Source organism: Chrysochloris asiatica, unplaced genomic scaffold (genome assembly GCF_000296735.1).
Source record: "Chrysochloris asiatica unplaced genomic scaffold, ChrAsi1.0 scaffold00412, whole genome shotgun sequence".
Taxonomy (NCBI): Eukaryota; Metazoa; Chordata; class Mammalia; order Afrosoricida; family Chrysochloridae; genus Chrysochloris; species Chrysochloris asiatica.
In genome coordinates, this window is record NW_006408930.1 from 836,731 (window position 1) to 859,455 (window position 22,725).

The 22,725-nt window shown below is 35.6% G+C and overlaps 2 protein-coding genes across 2 annotated transcripts in view; one reads left to right on the forward strand and one right to left on the reverse strand.

Moving 5' to 3' along the window:
- CENPP (centromere protein P) overlaps positions 1 to 22,725 on the forward strand; it is a 422,858-nt gene that overhangs the window by 97,116 nt on the left and 303,017 nt on the right. The window contains exon 6 of the mRNA XM_006876774.1: positions 7,459 to 7,470. Coding sequence (XP_006876836.1) covers positions 7,459 to 7,470 — 12 coding nt within the window. The remainder of the gene's footprint in view (positions 1 to 7,458; positions 7,471 to 22,725) is intronic.
- On the reverse strand, positions 8,391 to 21,660 carry OGN (osteoglycin). The gene is made up of 6 exons (XM_006876770.1): positions 21,487 to 21,660; positions 18,647 to 18,725; positions 16,556 to 16,714; positions 14,622 to 14,824; positions 10,633 to 10,728; positions 8,391 to 8,561 (listed from the first exon to the last, which is right to left on the reverse strand). Exons 1-6 carry the CDS (start codon positions 21,658 to 21,660, stop codon positions 8,391 to 8,393), a joined length of 882 nt encoding a protein of 293 aa, XP_006876832.1.

Genomic DNA, 22,725 nt, shown 5'->3' on the forward strand with positions numbered 1-22,725 from the left:
TACCTAGATCCCTGTATCCCAGAGTCTATATATAATTTTTGTTAACAAAATTTTATGACATGGTGATAGCTAGATGGCTGTTGTCTTATTATGATACCTGGTAAAACATAGGACGTTTAAATACCATCCTGTTTTTAAACCACCACTCATCTGTCAGTTTGTCCTACTGTGGTGGTTTGTGTGTTGCTGTGATACTAGAAACTATACCACAGGTATTTTAAAGACTGTCCATGGTGGACGGTCTTCACTGGAATTTTCCAACTATGATAGACTAGGAAGGAGAGGCAGACCACTTCTATATGGCTGTCTACTGAAAACCTTATGAATAGCTGAGGAAAATTATCTTATATAGTGCCAGACAATGAGCCACTCAATTTGGAAGACACTTAAACTAGGACTGGTGAAGAGTTGCCTACTTAAAATAGAGTTGACCCTAATGATGTGGATGGAGTAAAGCTTTTGGGACCTTCATTTATTGATGGGGCACAATTCGAAATGACTAGAAACAGTTGCAATCATCCATTCATAATTATAATGTGGAATGTATGAAGTATGAATCTAGGAAAATTAGAAGTTGTCTAAAAAGAAATGGAACACATAAAGATTGATATCCTACGCAATAGTGAGCTGAAATGGACTTATATTGACCATTTTGAATCAGACAATCATATGGTTACTATGCTGGAAACAAACATTTGAAGAGGAATGGTGTCACATTCATCATCAAAAATAATATTTCAAGATCTATCTTGAAGTACAATGGTGTCTGTTTTAAGATAATATCCATATGCCTACAAGGAAGACTAGTTAATACCATTATTCAAATTCATGTACCAATGATGAAGAAATTGGAGAATTCTACTAACTTCGTTACTCTTAAATTGATCAAATATCCAATCAAGATGCACTGGCAATTACTGGTGATTGGAATGCAGTCATTGGAAACAAAGATGGGTAGTTGGAAAGTATGACCTTAGTGATAGAAATTATGCTGGAGATTGCATCATAGTGAATGATTGCATCATAAGACCAATGACTTATTCACTGCAAACAATTTTTAAAAAATAACATAAACAGCTATTATATACATGGACCTTACAAGATGGAATACACAGGAATCAAATTACCTACATATATGGAAAGAGATGTAGAGATTGATATCATCAGCCAAAACAAGGCCAAGGGCAAACTATGGACTAGACCATCAATTGATCACATGCAAGTTCATTCTGAAGCTGAAGAAAATTAAAAGAAGTCCACAAGAGAAAAAAAATATGACCCTGAGTATATCCAACCTGAATTTATAGAGATCATTGTAAAAGCAGATTTGATGCATTAGACTGAAGACCGGAAGAGTGGTGGATGGCATCAAGAACATCAAACTTTAGAAATTAAAAGATCATTAAAAAGACAGAAAGAAAAGACCAAATAGATGTGAGAATAAAAACACTGAAACATTTTCTTCAGTATAGATAAACTAAAGTGTCTGGAAGAAATGATCAAGTTAAAGAGCTAAACAGAAATTTAAAGGGCAACTCAAGAAGACAAAGTGAAGTATTATAATTAAATGTGCAAAGACCTGGAGTTACAAAACCAAAAGGTAAGTTCATTTCTCAAGCTAAAGAACTGAAGAAAAAATTCATGCCTCTACTTGTAGTGCTGAAGAATCCTATGGGTAAGATATTTAATGATACAGGAAGCCTCAAAAGAAGATGGAAAGAATACACAGAATCACTGTACCAAAAAGCATTGGTCAATGTTCAACCATTTCTAGAGGTAGCATAAGATCAAGAATCGATGGTATGGAAGGAAGAAGTCCAAACTGTACTGAAGGCATTGGTGAAAAACAAGGCTCTAAGAACTGATAGAATACAAATTGAAATATTTCAACAAACTGATGTAGCAGTAGAGGCGCTCACTCGTCTATGCCAAGAAATTTGGAAGACAGCTACATGGCCAACTGATTGGAAGAGATACATATTTTTCTCCATTACAAAGAAAGGTGACACAATATAACGTGGAAATCATCGAACATTATCATTGATATTATATGCAAGTAACATTGTTGCTAATGATAATTTTAAAATGGTCATTTAAAAAAGAAGAGGACGTGGAACCTGGCCCTAGACAGAGTTCCCATAGGCCTGGGATTGTTTCTGGAGTCAGGATGCCTGATCCAGGAGTTTAAGCCAGCTCAGCGGTGACTGGAGTTAGGGTGACTTTTCCCAGAAGTAGTTCTTGCAGACCCTGAAGGATACTAGAGACAGAGTGGCTGATTCTATAAGGAGATCCTGCCAGTCCAGGTTAGCTGGGGACAGGGCACCCATTCTAAGAGGGTGGGCCTCTGACCTCAGGCAGAGCAGGGGCTATGGGTATCACTTAGTTCCACGTGATGAGGGTTAGGGTTATACATACTAATAATCACTAGGATGGTGTGGCGGGGGGGGCAAGAAGAAAATTGTAACTTTCTGGTCACTAGCTCCTGGTGTGAACACTTGTGTGGCCATGGGTGAGCAGAGTTGATTATCGGATTGCTATCCAGTTTGATCCTTGCTTGCAAAAGTTCAAAATGGCCGCATTGTGTTAGGCCAGTTGATGATTCAGCCGTTCGATCTTCTTCCTTTTTTGCTGTTTTTGTGCAACTTTTTCTAGTCAATAGTCAGTCCTTTGCTTTATCCTTTCCTCTGAAACTCAGGTTTCCGAATAATCATTAGCATCTGTTTCATTTAGTCTCTCGTGTCTTTGTTATTGAGGGTTTGACTAGTGTGTGTCTGCCTATTTGGCCATCTTACTGGACATCCTAATGTTCTCTTTTTTTTCCTAGTTCAGGATTCAATCTATGATCTAACATTACATTTAGTTGTTGTGCCTCCTTATAAAAAAATAGGAGCCCATTGTCGTAGCCACCCCATATAGGGTTTCTGAGACAGAAAATCTTTATGGGAGTAGACAACATCTTCTTTCATGCCTCTCTGGTATCCTTTAATATGTGGCAATTCTTCAGTTATTGTCTTTGATTGCCTTGATATATTTGAATAATAGTAGCCAGTTATTTTGTATTGTTGTTGTTGTTAGGTGTCATTGAGTCAGTTCCAATTTATGGGGACCTTATGCACAACACTGCCTAGTTCTGCACCATCCACATAGTTGTTGTTCCACGTGGGCCCATTGCTGCTGTGGCAATCCGTCTCGTGGATAGGGGTTCATCCTCTTTTTCATTGACCTTCTACTTTGCCTGTCTTGATGTCCTTCTTCAGGGAATGGTCCCTCCTGATAATATGGCCAAAGCAGGAGAGACAAAGTCTTACCATCCTGGCTTATCTGGAGCATTCTGGCTGTACTTCTTTCAACACAGATTTGCTTGTTATTCTAACAGTTTATGGTACTTTTTTTATTTTCTTCAGAACCATAACTCATTTTATATAGAGGTCATCAGTTTGAGTTTATCCTGCTGTGGCGCTTTGGGTTAATGCACCAGACTGCAAAACTGTTTGAACTGCAAAGTAGGCAGTTCAAGCTCACCAGCTGCTCCTCAGAAACCCTATACAGGGTCGCTATGGGTCGGAACTCACTCGACAGCACTTAACAACAACAATGTTTTCTCATGATTAAAAATGTTATGCATTCTTGTAAGAATATCATAGAATTGATGTATGTGCTTTATAACAAAAGTGCATTATTAACAAAAGATAAATGATATTGCCTTTTAATCTTCATCACTTGGTTAGATTTTTCCCATTATATAGCTGCTATTTTTTTTTTTTGCTTCATAATTAATAATAACTTTGTAAGAAGAAATCTTGAAACTATGCCAATATTTTGCTGCTTATCATGTTTTGTCTCAATATCTGTAGCACCTATTGGTAACTCAGGGAGTGCGGTGGCTCTGTAGAATGAGCCCTGGGCTGCAATCACAAGGTTGGTGGCTGAGGTTCACCAGCAGCTCTTCTGGAGAAAGATGAGACTTTCTGCTTCTGCAAAGATTTATAGCCTTGGAAGTCCTTTATAGGGTTGCTATGAGTTAGAACTGACTTTACAGCACTGAACAACAACATTGATAATTCCTACTGTAGCAATTACTACTGTGTTTTTTGTTTTAATCTACTAGTGACTTTTGATTTTCAATAGTCATTAGTTTGAATTCTACTCTAATGAAGAATTGGCCTTTCCTCCATTTATTGAACTATTCTTTGGTTGGTAGTTGTGTTCCACTGATAATCGTTCCAAGGCTATAAATCTTTCTGGAAGTAGAAAGTTTCATGTTTCTCTCACTGAGCAACTGGTAGATTTGAACTTCTGACCTTGCATTAACTAGCACAGCTCGTAATCCACTACCCTACCAGATCTCCTTTGTTGTTGTAAAGTGCCATTGAATCAGTTCCAACCCATAGCAACCCTGTTTAGAGTTTCCGAGGAGTGGTTGGTGAGCTTGAACCGCCAACCTTGCAGTTCAAATGGCTTCGCAGTTTGACGTGTTAACCCACAGTACTACACCGGGTCTCCATTAGTAGATACTGATATTTGAACTTATACTTTCTTTTAAAAAAGAGTTATGATATATCTTTGTTTACGTATTTATTTACTGATTTATTTTACATAAGTTACTTTATTGTGTGGTTTATGCATGCTGTTGTTGTTTGTTACCATCAAGTCAATTTTCATGTCATAGTCACCCCAGGTGACAGAACAGAACCGCTGTAGCTTTAAGGTTCGCAACTGAGTGCTTAACTATTGCTCCTTCAGGACTCCTTAAGACTATATGAATTATTTTTTTAACTCAACATACAAGTCTATAGTTTTTTGTTTTGTTTTTTTAACGGAATTTGCATGTTTTCTTTCATATTTTTTGTTTTATATATCTTTGTTATTTGCAACATATTTTTGTACTTCTCCTCCCCCTTCGTTAATTTGGAGGCAACATGTGAATTTTCATCGTAAATTTAATTCTTCTTTCTTCACTTTCTTCAGGTCTTTAGCTACTGTCATCTTCTCAGTGAACTCTCATCCCCCTGATATTCCCAACCTCTCCCCCAACTTTTTAAAATCAAAGTCCTTATGACTATTTAATACACTTTGTATTTAACTTACTGAACTTGTTGATTGTTTTTTCACCCAGAAGAGTATAAACTTCCTGAGGACAAGAATTTGTGTCTGTTTTGTTACGCTATGTACTGATGAAAAGGGCAAACAATAAACTTTCGTTTTGAGGCTCTATTTCTCTAATTGTCAGTGTAAAGAATGAAACAGTATATTTGTCTTTCTCAGCATTGATTTTCACTTTTTCTCATTATCCCTTGGGATAATGAGTCCTGGTGGTGCAGTGGTCAAGCACTCAACTGCTAACCATTAGTTCTTCAGTTTGAAATCACCAGCTGCTCTTTGGGAGAAAAGACCTGGCGATCTGTTCCCATAAAGATTTCATCCTAGGAAACTATGGGTCAGTTCTCTTCTGTCCTACGGGTCACTATGAGTTGGAATCAGGGGCACACAGCAGTACCTGTTAGACCTTAAACATATACTGTGGGGTTTTCTTTTTATTTCTTTCTGTCTTAACTGTATACCTGCCTTTTCCTTTTTGTTTATTTTAAGGGTATAGTCTATATGAGAGAATTAGTCATCCATGTTTGTATCTTCTTAGTTAAATGTTACAAAGTTTGGTTGTTGTTTTTTTTTCATTTCATTGCTTTAATATTTTTATTGACAAGATAAATAGGGAAAAATACTTAAAAGCAAAGGTCAATTCTTAGGTCTCATTTACTTGCTTATTTCACTCATTTGTATTAAATATGCCTTTTCCTAATATCTTTATCAAGAAACAAGTCAGATCTGTGAAAGTACCTGTGTTAAAATTCAATATATAACCTTTTTATATCTTAAGCAATCCATTTATATATCAAGTGGCTAATTTTCTCATAAGGATGTTTTATTTTATAATTCATAGCTTGCTTATATGACAAACTAGGATAGTTGATATAAAAGATAGTGGTCCATATGTTTGCTTTTTAAAATAACTATAATTTAGACTTTTATTTTAATGCTCTTTCTTCCCTAGTCATTATATATCTAAATTGCTGATTTTAAATGTTTAGTAATTTGAGAAGTATTTTATGATAATTTTCTCATTACATTATAATTATATAGAGAGTATAAGAATGCATTACATGTACTAATTTTTCAACTATCTTGGTATCTGACATTTCACATTTATGGCAATAGTAAAGGAATCTACTATATGACTATTTTGCACATTGACGTTTAGCAGTAGTAACAAATGCCAAGGTGTGAGCTGTGAGTACCACGGGTTGTAATGTTTAAGGTTATATGTCAACTTGGCTTGACCATGATTCTTAGTGATTTGGCTGTTATGTAATGATGAAGGAGTCTTTGATGTTACCTTCCATTTTTACATAGTACTGATTTTCACCTAACTTTTTGAAACCTAAGCATGTCAGTAAGTGAGGAGTGGGTGTATTTTTCTGAAACCTAGATACATTATAACATTCTCTTTTGATCCCCATCCTTAATCCTTGTCCTATCAATTACTTTATCAGATATATTTTCTCAAAAGGTAAAGTTGTGGTTTATTAGCATTTTGATTGTTCAAGGATTTTAATTTTGTAAATAAACAGAAACTAAATCCACCTCTTTAGATGTATTTTGTAATTATTTATTATACATTCAGTTCAAATGTGCATACCATTATTCTAGATACATTGAAAGTGTACATTGAGTATTAGACATGTTCCATGATCTGAATGTGCTTTCAGTCACAGTGAAATAAGGCACGAACACAAAATAATGAGAAAACAGTAAAACAGGATTGTCAGTTGCCAAAATAAAATATGTGAAAGAATCACATAAAAGAATTAGTCAGTGTTAACTGATGAGGCTTTCTGCTCCTGTAAAGATGCACAGCCTCTGAAACCCTGTACAGGGTCACTATGAGTTGGAACCAACTCCACAGCACATAACTACCACTGAGGTAACTATTGTGACCTTCAAAAGATTACAAATAGTTTAATGAAAATATTTCATCTTGATCTTAACCTTGAGATTGAAGAACAAATAGGAGCTCATTCTAGGTGTGCAAAAACCTGAAACAAATATACTTAAAATAGGAATCAGTATATATTCTTGGCTTAATATACCAGACCATCATGGTTCTAGCTATTATAATTATACGAGAAATAGTGAGAGTAATTTATATACACAGCGGTCAGATTCATGTTTTTAAAGCCCTAAGAATTTTGTATTTAACTTTGAACAGTGTGGAAACTAAGACTTTTGAGTGGGTAATGGGCTATAGAGAAGTGTTATTTTAGGAACTTTAATTGGGTGGCTTTAATTAATGACCAATTTTAGATTAAAAATGAATTCTCACCACTAAAAATTTTAGTTCATCATGGATATTTAGAAAATGTTGGTCAGAAGCTCTATTGTGAGTATATAGTTTGTTAGGATAAATATGATGTGTATGTAGAATGGGAAGATGTGTTCAGTAATGCTATAGAATACATTTTGTTCTCATTTGTTAAGTTAGACATTTTATTAATGACTTTTTCATTTTTGTACTCTAAAAACATTTTGTAGTATAATATTTGAAAACCCTTAAATAGAGGATCTTATGGCTATTTTATTGGCTATTGAGAAATGAATTTTCAGTTTTTCTTAGAAGAATACTGGTTTCAGCTTGTTCATCTTAAGATGCTTTATGGCCTATTTAGAATGTTCATATTTTCATAAAAGAAATTTTTGTACTACTTTATAAAAAAGTTTCACTATGACTGCAAGTAGAATAGCTATAATTATTTAATACTTGATAGAGAATAATGTAATACTTTATTTGGAAAGTTTTGCCTAGGTATGAGACTAAACTCTATTTGTCAAGCTAAGTAAAAATATAACTGCCTTGATAGGAAGAACACAAAATTCCAGCTTCATAATAATGTGTGAATCCTAAAGAAGAAGTATGAGGTCAGTCTCCAAGCTGTTGGAATGTTTGCCTTAAGTGCTTTAGGATTACAGTATAGGCCAGGAAAGAAAGACAACTAAACAATATTTTCAGCTTATACGCTCATGCCATTAATAATGAAAATAATTTCTCGTAAATTTGGGTGTTAAAATAAGAACATACCTTTTGAATGGCAAATACTATTATAAACTCCAAGAATTTTATAATGTGGTTTCAATATTTTCACATTTTGTTTTGAATTTATTGATTCAGCCTTTTAATTCTCATATGTAAAACTTTTTAACATCCTTGCTTAAAGCATGAATTGCTCTCAGTGAGTTATAAGTCAGTATTAAACAAAAATTTATGTTCCTTTAAACATTATTGAGACATGTATAAGAATATGTATACTGTAGTTTATATGCTGCATTAATAATGGTTAAATGTATGCTCCTATAGGCAATCTCTTTAAACAGATAAAACTGTTTGGATACGCTCCCAAGATGATTGGATTACCCTCCAGACGTATTTCCTCAACACGATCCCGAATATAACGTGTGTCGTTAGCCTTGCAGAATGTATCATCCGTAATTGAAGTTATGTTGTTAAACTGAAAAATAAAAGGAAAAATTATTTAGAAATGTGAATTCAACTTCTTTTAAGATATGTAATGTGACCCTACAGAATTTTTATCTAAAGAGTGATTTAAAAAAAAATTTCTACATACTATGTCTTCTCACAACAGTATAACCTTCTGTTTAGTCTATGCTTTCTTTTTTGTTGTTTTTTTTTTACATGTAACTATAAATAATACTATATTAGTATAAAATCAGAAAAAGTATGTGCCAGTGTTGTATCCTTTCATCATACTTACTTAGTTTGTATGCTGAGCAAATAAAACTGCACTCTATGAAGAAGAATGTGGCATAATAATTGGAGGAAGACTTATTAACAAACCTGTGTAGTATGCAGATGATACAACCTTACTTGCTGTAAGAAAAAGGACTTGAAACACTTATTAATGAAGCTCAAAGACCACAGCCTTCAGTATGGATTGACTTCAATGTAAAGAAAGCCCAAATCCCTCCAACTGGACCAATAAATACCATCATGATAAATGGAAAAAAGATTGAACTTGTCAAACAATTCTGCTTCAATCTACAATTGACACTCATGCAGGCAGCAGCCAAGAAATCAAATGACATATTGCATTAGGCACATCTGTTGCACAAGACCTCTTTAAAGTGTTCAAGAGCAAAGATGTTAGTTTGAGGATTAAGGAGGACCTGATCCAAGCTATGATATTTTCAGTCTCCTCATATACATATGAAAGTTGGACAAAGAATAAGGAAAACCATAAAAGAAGTGATGCATTTGAATTATGATGTTGGAGAAGAATATTAAAAGTGCCATGGACTGCCAGAAGAACAAATAAATCTGTGTTGGAAGAAATACAGCCAGAATGCTCCTTAGAAGCCGGGATGATGAGACTTCGTGTCTCATACTTTGGGCCTTTTACCAGGAGGGACCCCATCCCTAGAGGAGGACATCTTGCTTGGTTAACTGGAGAGTCAGAGAAAAAGAAAATGACCCTCAGTGAGATGGATTGATGCACTGTCATCAGCAATAGGCTCAATTGCAATAATTGTGGGATGGCTCAGAACCGGGTAGTGTTTTGTTCTATTGTGCATAGGTTCATTATGAGTCAGAACCGACTTTATAGCACGTAACAACTACAACAACAGTTGGAGAAAGTATGCTATTCTAGATTGCTAACTCAAAATGGATACTGTGCTCTTGGCTTCTTTCAAAAAGTGGAAGGGACTAGTGGGAATTCTTGCGATGCTTAGGGACCATTTTTAGTTTAATTATTTTTACTTTTGTATTACCTTTGTTGTTGTTGTTTGTGCCATTGAGTTTCTGATAGTGACTCTGACTAGGGTTTCTGAGGAGCAGCTGGTGGGTTTGAACTGCTGACCTTTTGGTTACCAGTCCATTGCTTATACTACAGTGCTATGCCAGGACTCCTTGCATTATCTTAAGTTGGTGTTAAAAAGTCATTTGAAAGGTATCCCAAAGCAAATGTTTGATGCTGTTTGAGAAAGAAATATAAATCAAAGGCCTCATGACTTTAAATTCATGTGTCAGACTAAGTAGGAAATGCTTAGTGTATACCCACAGAAGAACTCACTCTGAGAAGCAGAGCTCTCCCACCAGACTCTTGCCAGTCATTTGTGATACTCTGGACAGACTGGGCTTTTTGACAGGAGATTGCACTTGTCTAAATATTAATTCTTTTGATAGTTACTTGGATATTTTATTCCCAGCGTAGCAGTGGTGGTACCTGATAGAATCATTGCCTTACATGTAGTAGACCCAGATTTGATTCCTGGGTAATTCATATTATTATCATGCACCACCTGTCAGTGGATGCTTTGTGTAGTATATTTCAGCAGTACTTACAGACTAACACAGTGTAGGATGAATGGTCTGGTGATTTATTCTAAAATCAGTAAATGAAAACCCAGTAGTCCAATCCTTTTGTGTATGAGATTGCCGAGTTAAAGTATCTCCACGGCAGCTAACAACAATGTCAGAACCACAGTAGTCTAACCAAAATTTTCATGTGAATGAGCAGGTTTTTTTCTAATTGACCCATTTTGTGAAAGGAGCAATCATACCTGAAGATGTATGACACGTAGACTTTCTGGTAAATTGAGAGGCACAGATTCCAGTTCATTGTGGTCCAAGTAGAGGTAAGTGAGGTTACTCAGTTTCTGCAATGAAAAGGTAATTTTACTTGATTGTTATTGAGATCAGTACACTTCTTCACAGGATTAAAGCTATATATACATATATGTGTTGATACATATGTATAAATGTTTTGGGTACTGGCAAGGTGATTCTGATTTATAACTGCCCCATGTGACAGAGTAGAACTTATGCTGTAGGATAAGCACTGTACTGCTAACTGCAAGGTCAGTGGTTCAAACTCACCAGCCATTCCTTGGAAAACCCTATGGTGGTGGTGGTGGTGGTGGTGGTGGTATGCCATGGAGTCTGTTCCGGACTCATAGCAACCCTGTATATGGTTTCTGAAGCTGTAAATCTTTATGGAACTAGAAAGACTTATGTTTCTCTTGTGAAACAGCTGGTAGTTTCGAACTGCTGACCTTGAGGCTAGCAGCCGTACTCGTAAACACTACACTCCTTTGGATATCCTATACAGGGTTGCTATCAGAATCAACTTAAAGATAATTAACAGCAACAACAACATACATACATAAGGTTACCATGAAGCACTCTTCCTACAAATATTTATAACAACAAACATTTTGATAACAAGACTATTAATTTGACAATTTTAGCTGCTTATGTAAGGAGTTATCATTAGGAGCTTCAAACCTTGTCTTTGGGGTGAGTTAAGTCTTAGAACAATATCATGATCTTGTAATCTCTTTGTTTTGGATTACTTCCCAGGACTGAGAGTGATTAGAGGTCTTGGACTGAGGTAATCACTTCCTTGAGGCCATCTATTTTGAGATAACTGGCTATCTAAATTCCCTATTTCAAGTCATTTTTTTTTTTTAAGGATTTTATTGTGGAGTTATTGAAAGTTTACAGGCAGATCATCAGTTTTACATTCAACAAATCATGCAACTTGTTTCATTACAATGATAATAATCCATGTACCATCAGTTAACAGTATTTCTCTCTATTCACTTTAGTTCTTTTAAAAAACAACAACAAAAAAAAACCCTCACCAACTCTGCCATATATAATAATTTACACTACCAAAGAGCACATTCTGCAAGTCTGCCTCCTGGCCACCAGCTCTTAGTCCCTCTCTTCCCATGAATCTAGAGTCTTCAGCTGCTCCCTCTCTCCATGTCCCCATCTCTGCCTCCATCTCTGGTATCACTGCTTCTCTGGATAAGGTCTTGCATTCCGCTTGTGCTCTTCTCCCTTGATGGTCCTAGGGTCCTTTGTTTCTGGACTGTAAGATTAACTACTCCCTCCGTTTTTGTTACAAAACTTCTACCTTTACAATTGTGACAATCACAATTAGTCATGATAACAATTACTAGCTATTGAATAATAAGAATCTTATCTACATCTCTTTAAACCAGACCCATCTTGACAAGATGAAAACTATTCAGTGACGACTCTTTCCCCCCCCCCGCCACACACTATTAAACTAACTCCACAATGAAACCTTGTAAGCCAGTCACTTCATGCTTATTTTAATTCGTCCCCTTATTTTAGGTAGCCAGTGTATAAATTGCCCATCTCTGTCTGCCCTCCATACTGAGGGGATAGCATTGATACTTGATGTGAAGACTCCTTCCCTCTCTGTTGGTATTCAGAGTTACTACCTCCATGAGTATGGGTCAAGTTCATCAAATTGTAGAGATTTACCCGTGTTTCCTTTATCAAAAGTAGTTTTGTTCTTTTTTTTAATCTTCCTCTAGTCAAGTTCTGATTATCAAGCCATTGAGCCTAGGTCAAGTGGGTACTGCAACTTTGGGTGTTCATGTGCTCCTCCTCTCACTCCATATCAGCTGGATGCTTCACTCTCTTCTCTAGCCCTCTATGACTATGTTCTTGTCCGTGGGGTCATGTGTCCCCAGGTCTCACCACACTTTGGACCAACCAGCCCTTCTTCTTCTCTCTCACATCTCCAGGTCAACGGGAGTCTATGGAACATGGTTGAACTCAGCTCATTTCTTCATTGCTGCCTTTCCCCCTCTTTCACTCACCAGTAGACCAATATGATTGTCAGCAAGCTTACATGCCTGCTCATGTGTTCCCTTTGAGTTTCAGTCTTATAGCAGGGTTTGTCTTGAAGGAACTTGATTCCTTGCCTTAATGGCTTCCGGGCAAACATCTTGCTTATTCTTGTAGCAGCCAGTCATACTGCCCATTTTGTTTTGGGTTTTTCCTGCTGATCTTTCTTTGAAGATATATCTTGTATTGTTCTAGCTGTTCAGGCTGATCTGCTTGTCCTTTCTAGTGGGAATGTCCCACCTCAGAAGGTTCTGGATGGGGCTCAGGATTCCACCTAAGGTCCTATACAGTACAAAGGCTCCGCAAGAAGCCTGTTTCACTGGACAAGTTGTAGAACCCCTTTAAGTATTCCAATCAGTTATAGGCTGAAGACGGGCTTATAAACTTTCTGTAATCATGTTTCCCGACATTCTTTTCTAACTCAAGTGTCCATTTTACAGTAGTAGGCAAGGGAAATCAATATACATAAGCCAGTCAAGCATCTTATTATTTCCCCTCTTCAGACTATGCCTCGATCAAAAGTCATATATTTTGTAATTTGGTAATTTTCTAGATAATAAAAACAGAGATGTTCCCATTTTGGGTTTTTACCTGATTATAAATGCCATAGCGGAGTGTGGTGACTCCAAACAGTAAGCACTGTAATGGGAACCACAAAGTCCATGGTTTGAGCCCACCATCTGCTCCGTGGGAGAAAGATGAGGCTTTCTGCTTCCACAAAATTTAAAAGCCTCAGAAACCCTATATGGGGTCTCTGTGAGTCAGAACCAACTGGGATACACTTAACAACAATAAGTATTTCTTTGTGGACAAGTGGAAAAATGAGAACAATGCTTTTGGTACTCCTGTGAATAAGATACAGTTTATGTACAAGAGTAAGTAAAAAATTATTTCTAGAAACTTTTATTAAACAAAACTATCAAAATGTGAAGCTGTTGTTTCTTGACATATCCTCCATCTAGGTCTATACACACTTCTGGCATTAGTATTTTCCTTCCCCAAAGAATTCTGATTAACACCATGTCAAAATGACTTTTTTGGCAACTCAAGGGACACAAATCATGTTCCTTTTCAATGTTCTTTGAGTTTGGGGAACACAAATAAGCCTGAAGGGACAAAGTCAGAAATGTACTGTGGATGCGATAAGATTTGCCAGTGAAATTCTTGTAAGACAAGTCTTTGAGACCCTTGAAGAACGAGTAGGTGCATCGTTCTGATGAGATTAAATTCCTGAGCACAACTTTCCTAGCCTTTTTCTCACTAATGTAGTTTTCGGTTTTCTTAAAACTTCTTCCTAATAAGACCATGTGATTGCCCTACGTCCTTTGAGAAAATGTATCAAGATTGTCTTGTTGGAATTCCCTCCTGAGTTACCAGAACCTTCTTAACCGACCTTTGTCTACCTTGAACTGGCCTATTAGATTCCCTCAGAAGTCACTATTTTGATTGCCTCTTTTTTGGAAGCCATCTTAATGAGATTAAGACAAGTGTATTCCTGAGAGAACGTGTCTGCAGCCATGCACTGATTACAGAGAGATATTCAAACATGTTTTGTTTGGAATTAATCCATGCATGTAAGAACTGGAGCCCTATAAGCAATACATTTTTTACTTACCCTTGTATTTTATTTGATATACAGGCATAAATTAAGTTGGACTAGCCTAATTGCTTGGTTATTAATTACATAAATAATTGCTTCATTAGTAAATTAAAATAGTTTTGTTTTAAAGCTCTACACAGCATACTTATGAGTCAGAAACAACTGGATAGCACTTAACAATAATTATTCTGTAATCAACACAATTTTGAATCCATTTCTCTTTCATTGATCATGGACTGCATAGAACTGACTTTGCATTCATTCATATTCTAAAATACTTACTTTGAATGTGTTTGCTTTGATTCCTCTACTCTTGATTTTGTTGTCTTTTGCATTAAATAAAGTAAGAGTGGAAGGAAGAACTGGAAGTTTCATTAGTTGATTGTCAGCAAGTGAAAGCTCTTCTAACAGAGAAAGTTTTGAAAAGGTACTGTCTTCTATATCTTTGATCAAATTTCCCGTAAAATCAAGTCTTCTTAAGTTTGCTTGAGGAGAAAATATACAAAAAGAACAGAAAATATAGACAAGTTATTGTTAAATTCTAATTTGTGTAGTGCAAAGAAGGGCATTTATTTAACAGATTATTCAAACATCTAATTTTTAGTGCCTGACAGAGTATCTGCAATTAGTAGCTCAGTACAGTTCTGCTGAACGAATTTTGAACATTTACTTTGTGCTTGCCCCTTTTGACCTTTTCACTAGAAATCATAGAATCCCAGGTTTGGAAGGAATCTTAAAGTTAATAGAGTCCTTACAGTTTTCTATGTTTTAATTCCTCAGGATGCTCAGTTAGCTTGAAAGAAATTCTTGGGGCAAATCACTCAAAGTAAGCATTATTTTTTATTTAATAAAATCATGTAAAATATGAGGGAGCTCCAAAAAGTTCATGAAAGAATTCCGTGCTCTTTAAATTCCATTTTTCCACGAACTTTTAGAACCGTTGATTTTTTGCCAACTTGTTACATTATGACTTTTGTTATTTTCATCTTGACTTTGACTTTTTGTTTAATAGTCTCAAAAACAAAAATGCCCCCTGATTTGTTAAAGGATACAGACTGAGAGATAGAGCAACTCATTCTTTCTGTGTGTGCATGTGTTTTACTTTTGTCTAGGGCAATTAGAAAACACTTTAGACAATAATGTATAGTGGGCCCAGCACACTTTTATAGTGTGAATTTTTTTTTCTCCCTGTAGAAATACTTGGCAGCATAGGAGTCAAGAAAATTGAGATGTTGGTAATGCAGATATGGGAGTTCTAGGGTGGTCATGACAATATCTTAGTGGCAAACTGTTGAATTATGATTTGGTAAGAAGCCCGAAGTATAAGATTGTTAATAAATTGGGAGAATTAAAGAGTTAAAATGTTATTGTCAAAGCCTAGTTCCACATTAGAATCAACTGAGGAGTTTGTACTGGTTGCTTTTAAGCCTCTCCCCAGACTTGGACTAAAATATATGGAAAATAGGTGATGATGCCAGTATTTGGAAAGCATTTTCCTAAATATTTTTAATAGACAGTCTCGGTTAAAAACCATGCACAAGTAAGGAAAAGTTTTTAAGTGCCTTCAAGTTTGTTCTGACACATAATGACCCTGTATAGGGTTTCCGAGGAGTGGCTGGTGCGTTTGAACCAACGACCTTGTTAGCAGTCCAGTGCTTATCCCACAGCACCATACCAGGACTCCAAAGGAAAAGTAATGTCTGTGAAATTATCATGAAAGTAGAAAATAAAACATTGCGATTGAAGATGCAGCCTAGTTTTATCAGTGCTGCTGATATAAGTAGATCTGGAAAGACTGGAGTTGGCCATCATGATAAATGCCCTATCAACTCAGACACTGAAGAAGTCACCAGTTAGGGAAGGTGAGAAGGAGCATGTAAACAGTAATAAAATTCATCAGGCAGCCAATTTATTTTTGTGAAGTATGTTGTTGTTGTTATGTGTTGTGGAGTCAGTTCTGACTCATAGCGACCCTATACAGGGTTTCCGAAGCTGTAAATCTTTACAGGAGCAGAAAGCTGGTAGTTCCAAACTGCTGTCCCTGAGGTTTGCAGCCTGATTCGTAACCACTACGCTATCAGAGCTCCTTTGAAAATACTTAAATAAACCAACAGTGACAACCCTGGGTGTAATAGATCACAAGTACTTATAAATCCACATTTTTTAAAAAAACAAACATTAGTTAAATAGTAGTGTCCTGTTTAAAATTAACTTACGTATGTCTGCAAAATCTTTGGCAGTCAACTTTGTAATTCTGTTGAATCGTGCATAAAGGTAGGATGATTCCTTTGGCAAGGGTGGTACAACGTCAATATCAACTTCTTCACAGTATACAGAGCCAAGTAAACAAACACATAGCAGGCACGTGGGCATTTCTAAATTTGGAAACATAACCATAGAAGTATTTTTTATTGAAGAAAACCTCTTCTTTTTCCTGCAGAGTGGCTGGTGGTCTTGAACCACTGACCTTGTGATTTGCAGTCTGTGCTTATTTTAACCATTTTCTCCAAAAGTTTAAATAGATGTTTAAGAATATTTAGTCCTTTGTGGTAAAATAATTGCTATCATGAGTACTTACACTAATTTGAAAAGATATGTTACAGAACCATAGTCATAGTAGTTAAAAACACTTCTCAAGGTAGCATTTTTATCTCTGTAGCCCTTCCCTGAAGAATTCTGTACCTTTCCATTTAGACCATGTCAAAATGGCAATTTTAGAATCCTTAAGTGACTCAAATCTTGTTCCTTTTCAATATTCTTTGAGATCTGTAAGGAAAAAGTCTGAATGGGAAAGATCAGGGCTGTAGGGTAGATAGGGTCAAGTTTCCAAGGGTACTCTTATACCCAGATTGTGCAAGAAAGATGACACTATCTGCTCCTGTAAAGATTTACAGTCTTGGGAACTCTAAGGAACAGTTCTACTCTGTCCTGTAGGGTTGCTCTGGGTCGGAATGGACTTGATGGAAGTGGTTTGAGTTAAACGTTGGGCTGTTAACTAAAAGGTCACTAGATGCTTTACAGGAGAAAGATTGTCTACTTCTGTAAAGATTTACAATCTTGGAAACCCTATAGGGAGTTCTACTTTTCCCTGTAGCGTTGTTTTGAGTCAGAATGTACTTGAGAGCAGTGGGTTTATCCCCATTCTATTTGGAGTTTATTTTCTGTATGGTGTGAGGTATGGATCTAATTGCATCCATTTTTAAATATCTACCTAGTTGTCCCAGCAGCATTTCTTCCCCCTTTTAATTGTAGATATATATACACACACACACACACACACACAATGGAGTCCTGATATGCCTCTGTGGACTAATGCACTGGGCTTAATTTGTCCTTAATAAGCAATTTGTTGTTTTATGATAAGTTGTTTATTTTTTAAATATAAAAGTACATTGTCTATATAGACCTCTCCTGTTTCTTGAAAACAAGGCTTGTGTTTATTTTCCTGCTCCTTAGGTTTTACATTGTTGGTGGTGGTGAGTCTGTTTCATTCATAGCAACCCTGTATAGGATTTCCAAGGAGTAGCTGGTGAGTTTGAACCTCTGATCTTGCTGTTCAAACTGATCTTGTGGTCCATTGCTTATCCTACAATGCTATACTAGGACTGCATAATATTTGGCAAATAATGGGTGTTTAATAAGTATTTTTCAATTGATTTTGTTTAGAAACACATTTATAATCTTTGTGGAGTATAGACTTGGACTGAGTTTTTTCTTCAATGTTCCTATTTCACATTTATTGCTCATCATGTTGAGAGTCCTGGTGTGGCACTGTAGGGTAAGCATTGGACTGCTAAATGCAAGGTCCGTGGTTGAAACCTACCAACTGCCCCTTGGAAACTCTGCACAGGGTTGCTGTGAGTCAAAAAGAACTTCATAGCATTTAACAACAGCAACAACTTATAATGTGGTATGGCAAATTATATGCACACCCAATATATGTTTGATTTTATCATTGCAGGTAAAATCCCATTTTTGGGGTTTAGTATATCCTGAAGCAACTTTGGTTACTGTTCTTGTTAGTTGCTGTAGAGTTGATTCCACTCATGGCAATCCCATGTGTGCAGAGTAAAACTGCTCCATAGGGTTTTCAGGGCTGTGATCTTTCAGACACATATAGCCAGGCCTGTCTTCTAAGTCGCTTCTGGGTAGGTTCAACTAATCTTTTGATTAGTAGTCTAGTATTTAACCATTTACATCAACCATGGACTCCTTTAACTACTATAAGAAATACAGATTTATTATAAAATATGCTTTTAAAGATCCCTTTTGGGAAATATTTTAGATGGCAGAGTGGTAATACTTACCTTCATTTTCTTTCTTGGGGAGTAAGGTTACACTCTCATCTTTTTGTAATTGAAGAGTTTTCTCATTAAGTTCTCTTTCCTATTGGAAAATAAAAGTTTACTACCAGGTAAAATAAATCAAGTTTTGACTGTTCGACTGAGGGATTACATTTATTTATGTCATGGCTACAATTAGTGACATTTCTTGTATGTCCATAGAGGATTGTATGCATAGCTCTATGAGTAAAAGAACCAGATCTTTTCATTAAAAAAATACTTTTAATAGCTGAACTCAGTTCTTACTAAGTGTTGAACATAATTGAAATTCAAAATGAGAGCTTAGAAGGGATTCTCTGAATTGAAATGAAAAGTTTTCTCAGTTGAACACCTGTAATGAAGGTACTATTTTTGAAATCATCTCTATATGTTGTTGTTGTTGTTATTGTTAAGTGCCATTGCGAGTCGGTTCCAATGCATAGTGATCCTGTATAGAGTTTCCGAGGAGCAGCTGGTAAGTTTGAACTGCCGACCTTGCTGTTCAAACCCAGGACCTTGTGGTTTAAACTGACCAACCTTGCAGTTGAGCACTTATCTTATAGCAGCACACCAGGAGTCCCTCTTATGGTTCTAGTCTGAAACTGAGTTCTTTGATCAGATTCTCCTATTTTTAATAAGAGCAGTACAAACACCAGTGGTGTTACACTTGCAAAGTGTAAGTTTTGGGGCTTTCTGGTAGTGACGTTTTGAGTGACATAGATACTTCTATTATGCCTATACACTAGAGCTATTTTTAGAATAATATGTTACTGTGTTTTCAGTGAAGCGTTACACAGCAATAAAGTTTCCCATTCAACAGTGTCTGCACAAATAGTTCAGTGACATTGGTTACACTCCATAATGTGTGAACAGTTTCATGATTTCCATTCTGATTATTCCATTTACTTGGAGCTCTTTCATGCAAACCTACTTATTCACCTGGAGTCCTGATGTGGTCTTGTAGGATAAGCACTGGATCACAAGGTTGCTTTAACCACAAGGCCGGCAGTTCAAACACACTAACCACTCTTCTGTATAGGATCACTATGAGTTGGAACCAACTTGCAAGCACTTAATAATACACCTACCCACCTGGCTTTATACCACCAATCTACTTCTGTCAATTCTGGGGGATTGTGGTGTTATATCTTTTGCTGTCTCCATTTCCCATTCTTTTGTTGTTGTTAAGTGCCATCGTGTCGATTCCGATCCATAGCGACCCTGTATATGGTTTCCAAGGAGTGGCTGGTGAGTTTGAACTACCAACCTTGCAATTCAAACAGACCTTGTGGTCAAGTGCTTATCCTATAGCTCCACAAAGGGGAGTACATTTTCTGGTATTACACTGAAATCTACTACCTACAGTCATAATCTTTCCTGGTAAGCATTTTTTCATCTTTAGTCTCAATCTCAAACTCTGCCCTTAGCCTTAATTGTCCCACATGTGAGCTAATTGAACATTTCTTCTTCTGCTCTACAATTTTGTATCAAGTGCCACTAAATTCTGCTCTCCTTTAAAAATACCTTACTCCTGGCATTTATTAGGATACAGAAACTTCTAATACCCTGTGAAAAGAAGAAACAGAACAAATCATGTCTAGCCTTTCTAATTTTTAGAGGCCAGGGAATTGTGGAAGTGTTTTTGTGATTGATTGATAGGGTCAAATCATGTTGAAAGTAGCTTATGTTTTGTATTTGAAGATTTTGCTAAATATATCTGTCTTTTTTGGTAAAAAAACAATACTAGTGTATTAACAATTCCGTTGAAACAAACTGTGGTGTTAATATTTGCTCACTGTATATTTAAAGTTGTTAATTATAGTAATAGGTCAGTCTGAAAGTCTGCCATTTACTTATACTAGAGAAGACATTTTAAAGCAATCAGTATTGTACAAGGGGACTTCAAAAAGTTCATGGAAAAATTACCTTTTTCATTTCATTTTTCTATGAATTTTTGATGTACCTTCATATATTTGATTACATTTCTCATTTTCTGTTATTTGTGTGTGTATGTGTGTGTGTGAGAGAGAGAGAGAGAGCGACAGATTAGGCAAATGATTCTTATATGCAATATTAACTTTTTCCTTACTTAGCCTTCATTTCTTTCTACCAAAAAAGTGTAATTAATTACTTAGCCAATAAAGGGGTAGTATGATTGTTGTGGTTTAAAAGTCATCCTTACAAAGTACTGACTCAATTACAGTTATTTGGTACAAATTGATAAAGGGTCTAAATTGTTAAAGCTGATTAAAAATAAAAGTTCCATATTAAATAATTTTTCATTTTTTGGTCCTGTGTATAGTTGTCATATGTAAATTATTGTAAAATGCCATATATACCAAAATAACCAGTACTTGTCTGTTCCTTTCCTTGAATTATTTTTTCCTGAAATAAGTCTTAAGCTGAGAATCCATCTTTATTTCTCCTAATGCTCATTTCTCCTAATTTACTTTTGAAGCAATATAATATGTATTTATAAGGCACTGTGTAACATTACTTAGCATATATATCTTAATGGGTGAGGGATTATTTTAAAACCTAGATTTTCTAAAGTTTTAATTTTTGTTACTATTGATACTTTTTGGTTACCATAACCAAAACTCAAAACCAGACCCACTGCCATCGAGTTGATTCCAGCATATAGCTACCCTGTTTATTAAGTTGGAAGGCATGCATACCTTAAATATGTAATTTTATGGACGATTACTTTTGAAGCATTTAAAGTGCTTCAGTTTCCCCTTACCTTACCACACACGTTTAAGAAAAACAAAAGCATGCAGATTTCTACTATTTTAGAAGTTGAGTTTAGAGTAGAAATAAAGTACCTTAATATTTTTTCCATCCAGGTATTTATCCTCGTAATCATGGCTATATAGGGTTTCTTCAAAATTATCTGTTCCATAATCACTGATAGTGCGTAAGTCTTGCTGAGTTGGTGGTGCTGGCTTTATCAGAGGCACAAACAGCAACAGAAGAAGTATAGACTTCAGAGTCTTCATTTTAGTAAAAATCAATGTGACTGGAAGTTAATAACTAGTGACCAGCTGACCGTGGGACTATAGTCTCTTTTTCCCTGGAAATAAAAAGGCAGACCATCGAAACAATACTTAAAGCTTACAGGACTTCTTGGCAGGGTTTTAGCATTAGGAGCCAGAAACCAACTATTTAACCCTTAGTGATCTTTAATTAGATGCTAACATTTTAATTTATCAGTGAATATTCTGAAAAATAGTTTCAGGAAATAGTTGCATTTCTTCTGTACCAAAAATTTCAAGCAATGTTGATCATTTCAGTGTCTTCATAATTAACTGCTGTGAGCTGAGATATTTGTTTTACAGTTGGAATCTTTTTAGGATACCTATAGTATAAATAGTTAAAATGAAGACTCAAGGTTCCGTCTCATGTGAGTTAGATATCGTATTTCAACTTTGCAGCTTTATAAGAATTCTTGATTTGCACTGGTATAAACGGACACAAGATCAGAGAGAAACTTTAAAACTTAAATTTTGATTTAACATCATGAAAAGCATTCATTTAGACTTACTTTTAGATTGTACAGGAAAAGCCATACATCTTTCTTTCCCCAGTTTTATAATTTTAATGGATATCACTGTTATTTTTATCTATTATTTAAAATTTTTTAAATTATGGAAAATATACCCCAAAGCAGAATTGAATACTACAGGAAATAGGACTTAAATCAAAGAACTAAGTGAATGTAATAGAAAGATTCTTTTAGGGCTACTAGTGGATTTTGTTTTGTGGGTGTGCATTCTGACTTTTTTGAAAGTAACATCTAACACAATCACTCTGAATTGCTAATGTGTCATTTTAATGCCAATTCGTAAAAAAAAATACAGTGGTTGAATATTAAGATATAATGATTATCTAAAAGCATTTAAGCACTCGTTATATAAAAATATTTTTAAAAGATTTTTCAAGATAACTGAAACTTAAAATAATTAAACAGATGGGCTTTTGGTTTATTAAGAAAGTAACATGAGTCATACTTTGATAAACAATATTTAAAATAATTAGTTAATAAAGAGCCTACCTACCGTTAG

Coding starts and splice junctions, on each gene's coding strand:
- OGN (XM_006876770.1), bottom strand. CDS start 21,660: ATGAAGACTCTGAAGTCTATACTTCTTCTGTTGCTGTTTGTGCCTCTG. Junction 18,726..21,486: donor TGGATGGAAAAAATATTAAG/GTACTTTATTTC, acceptor ATTTTCCAATAG/GAAAGAGAACTTAATGAGAA. Junction 14,825..16,555: donor CAAAGATTTTGCAGACATAC/GTAAGTTAATTT, acceptor TTTCTCCTCAAG/CAAACTTAAGAAGACTTGAT.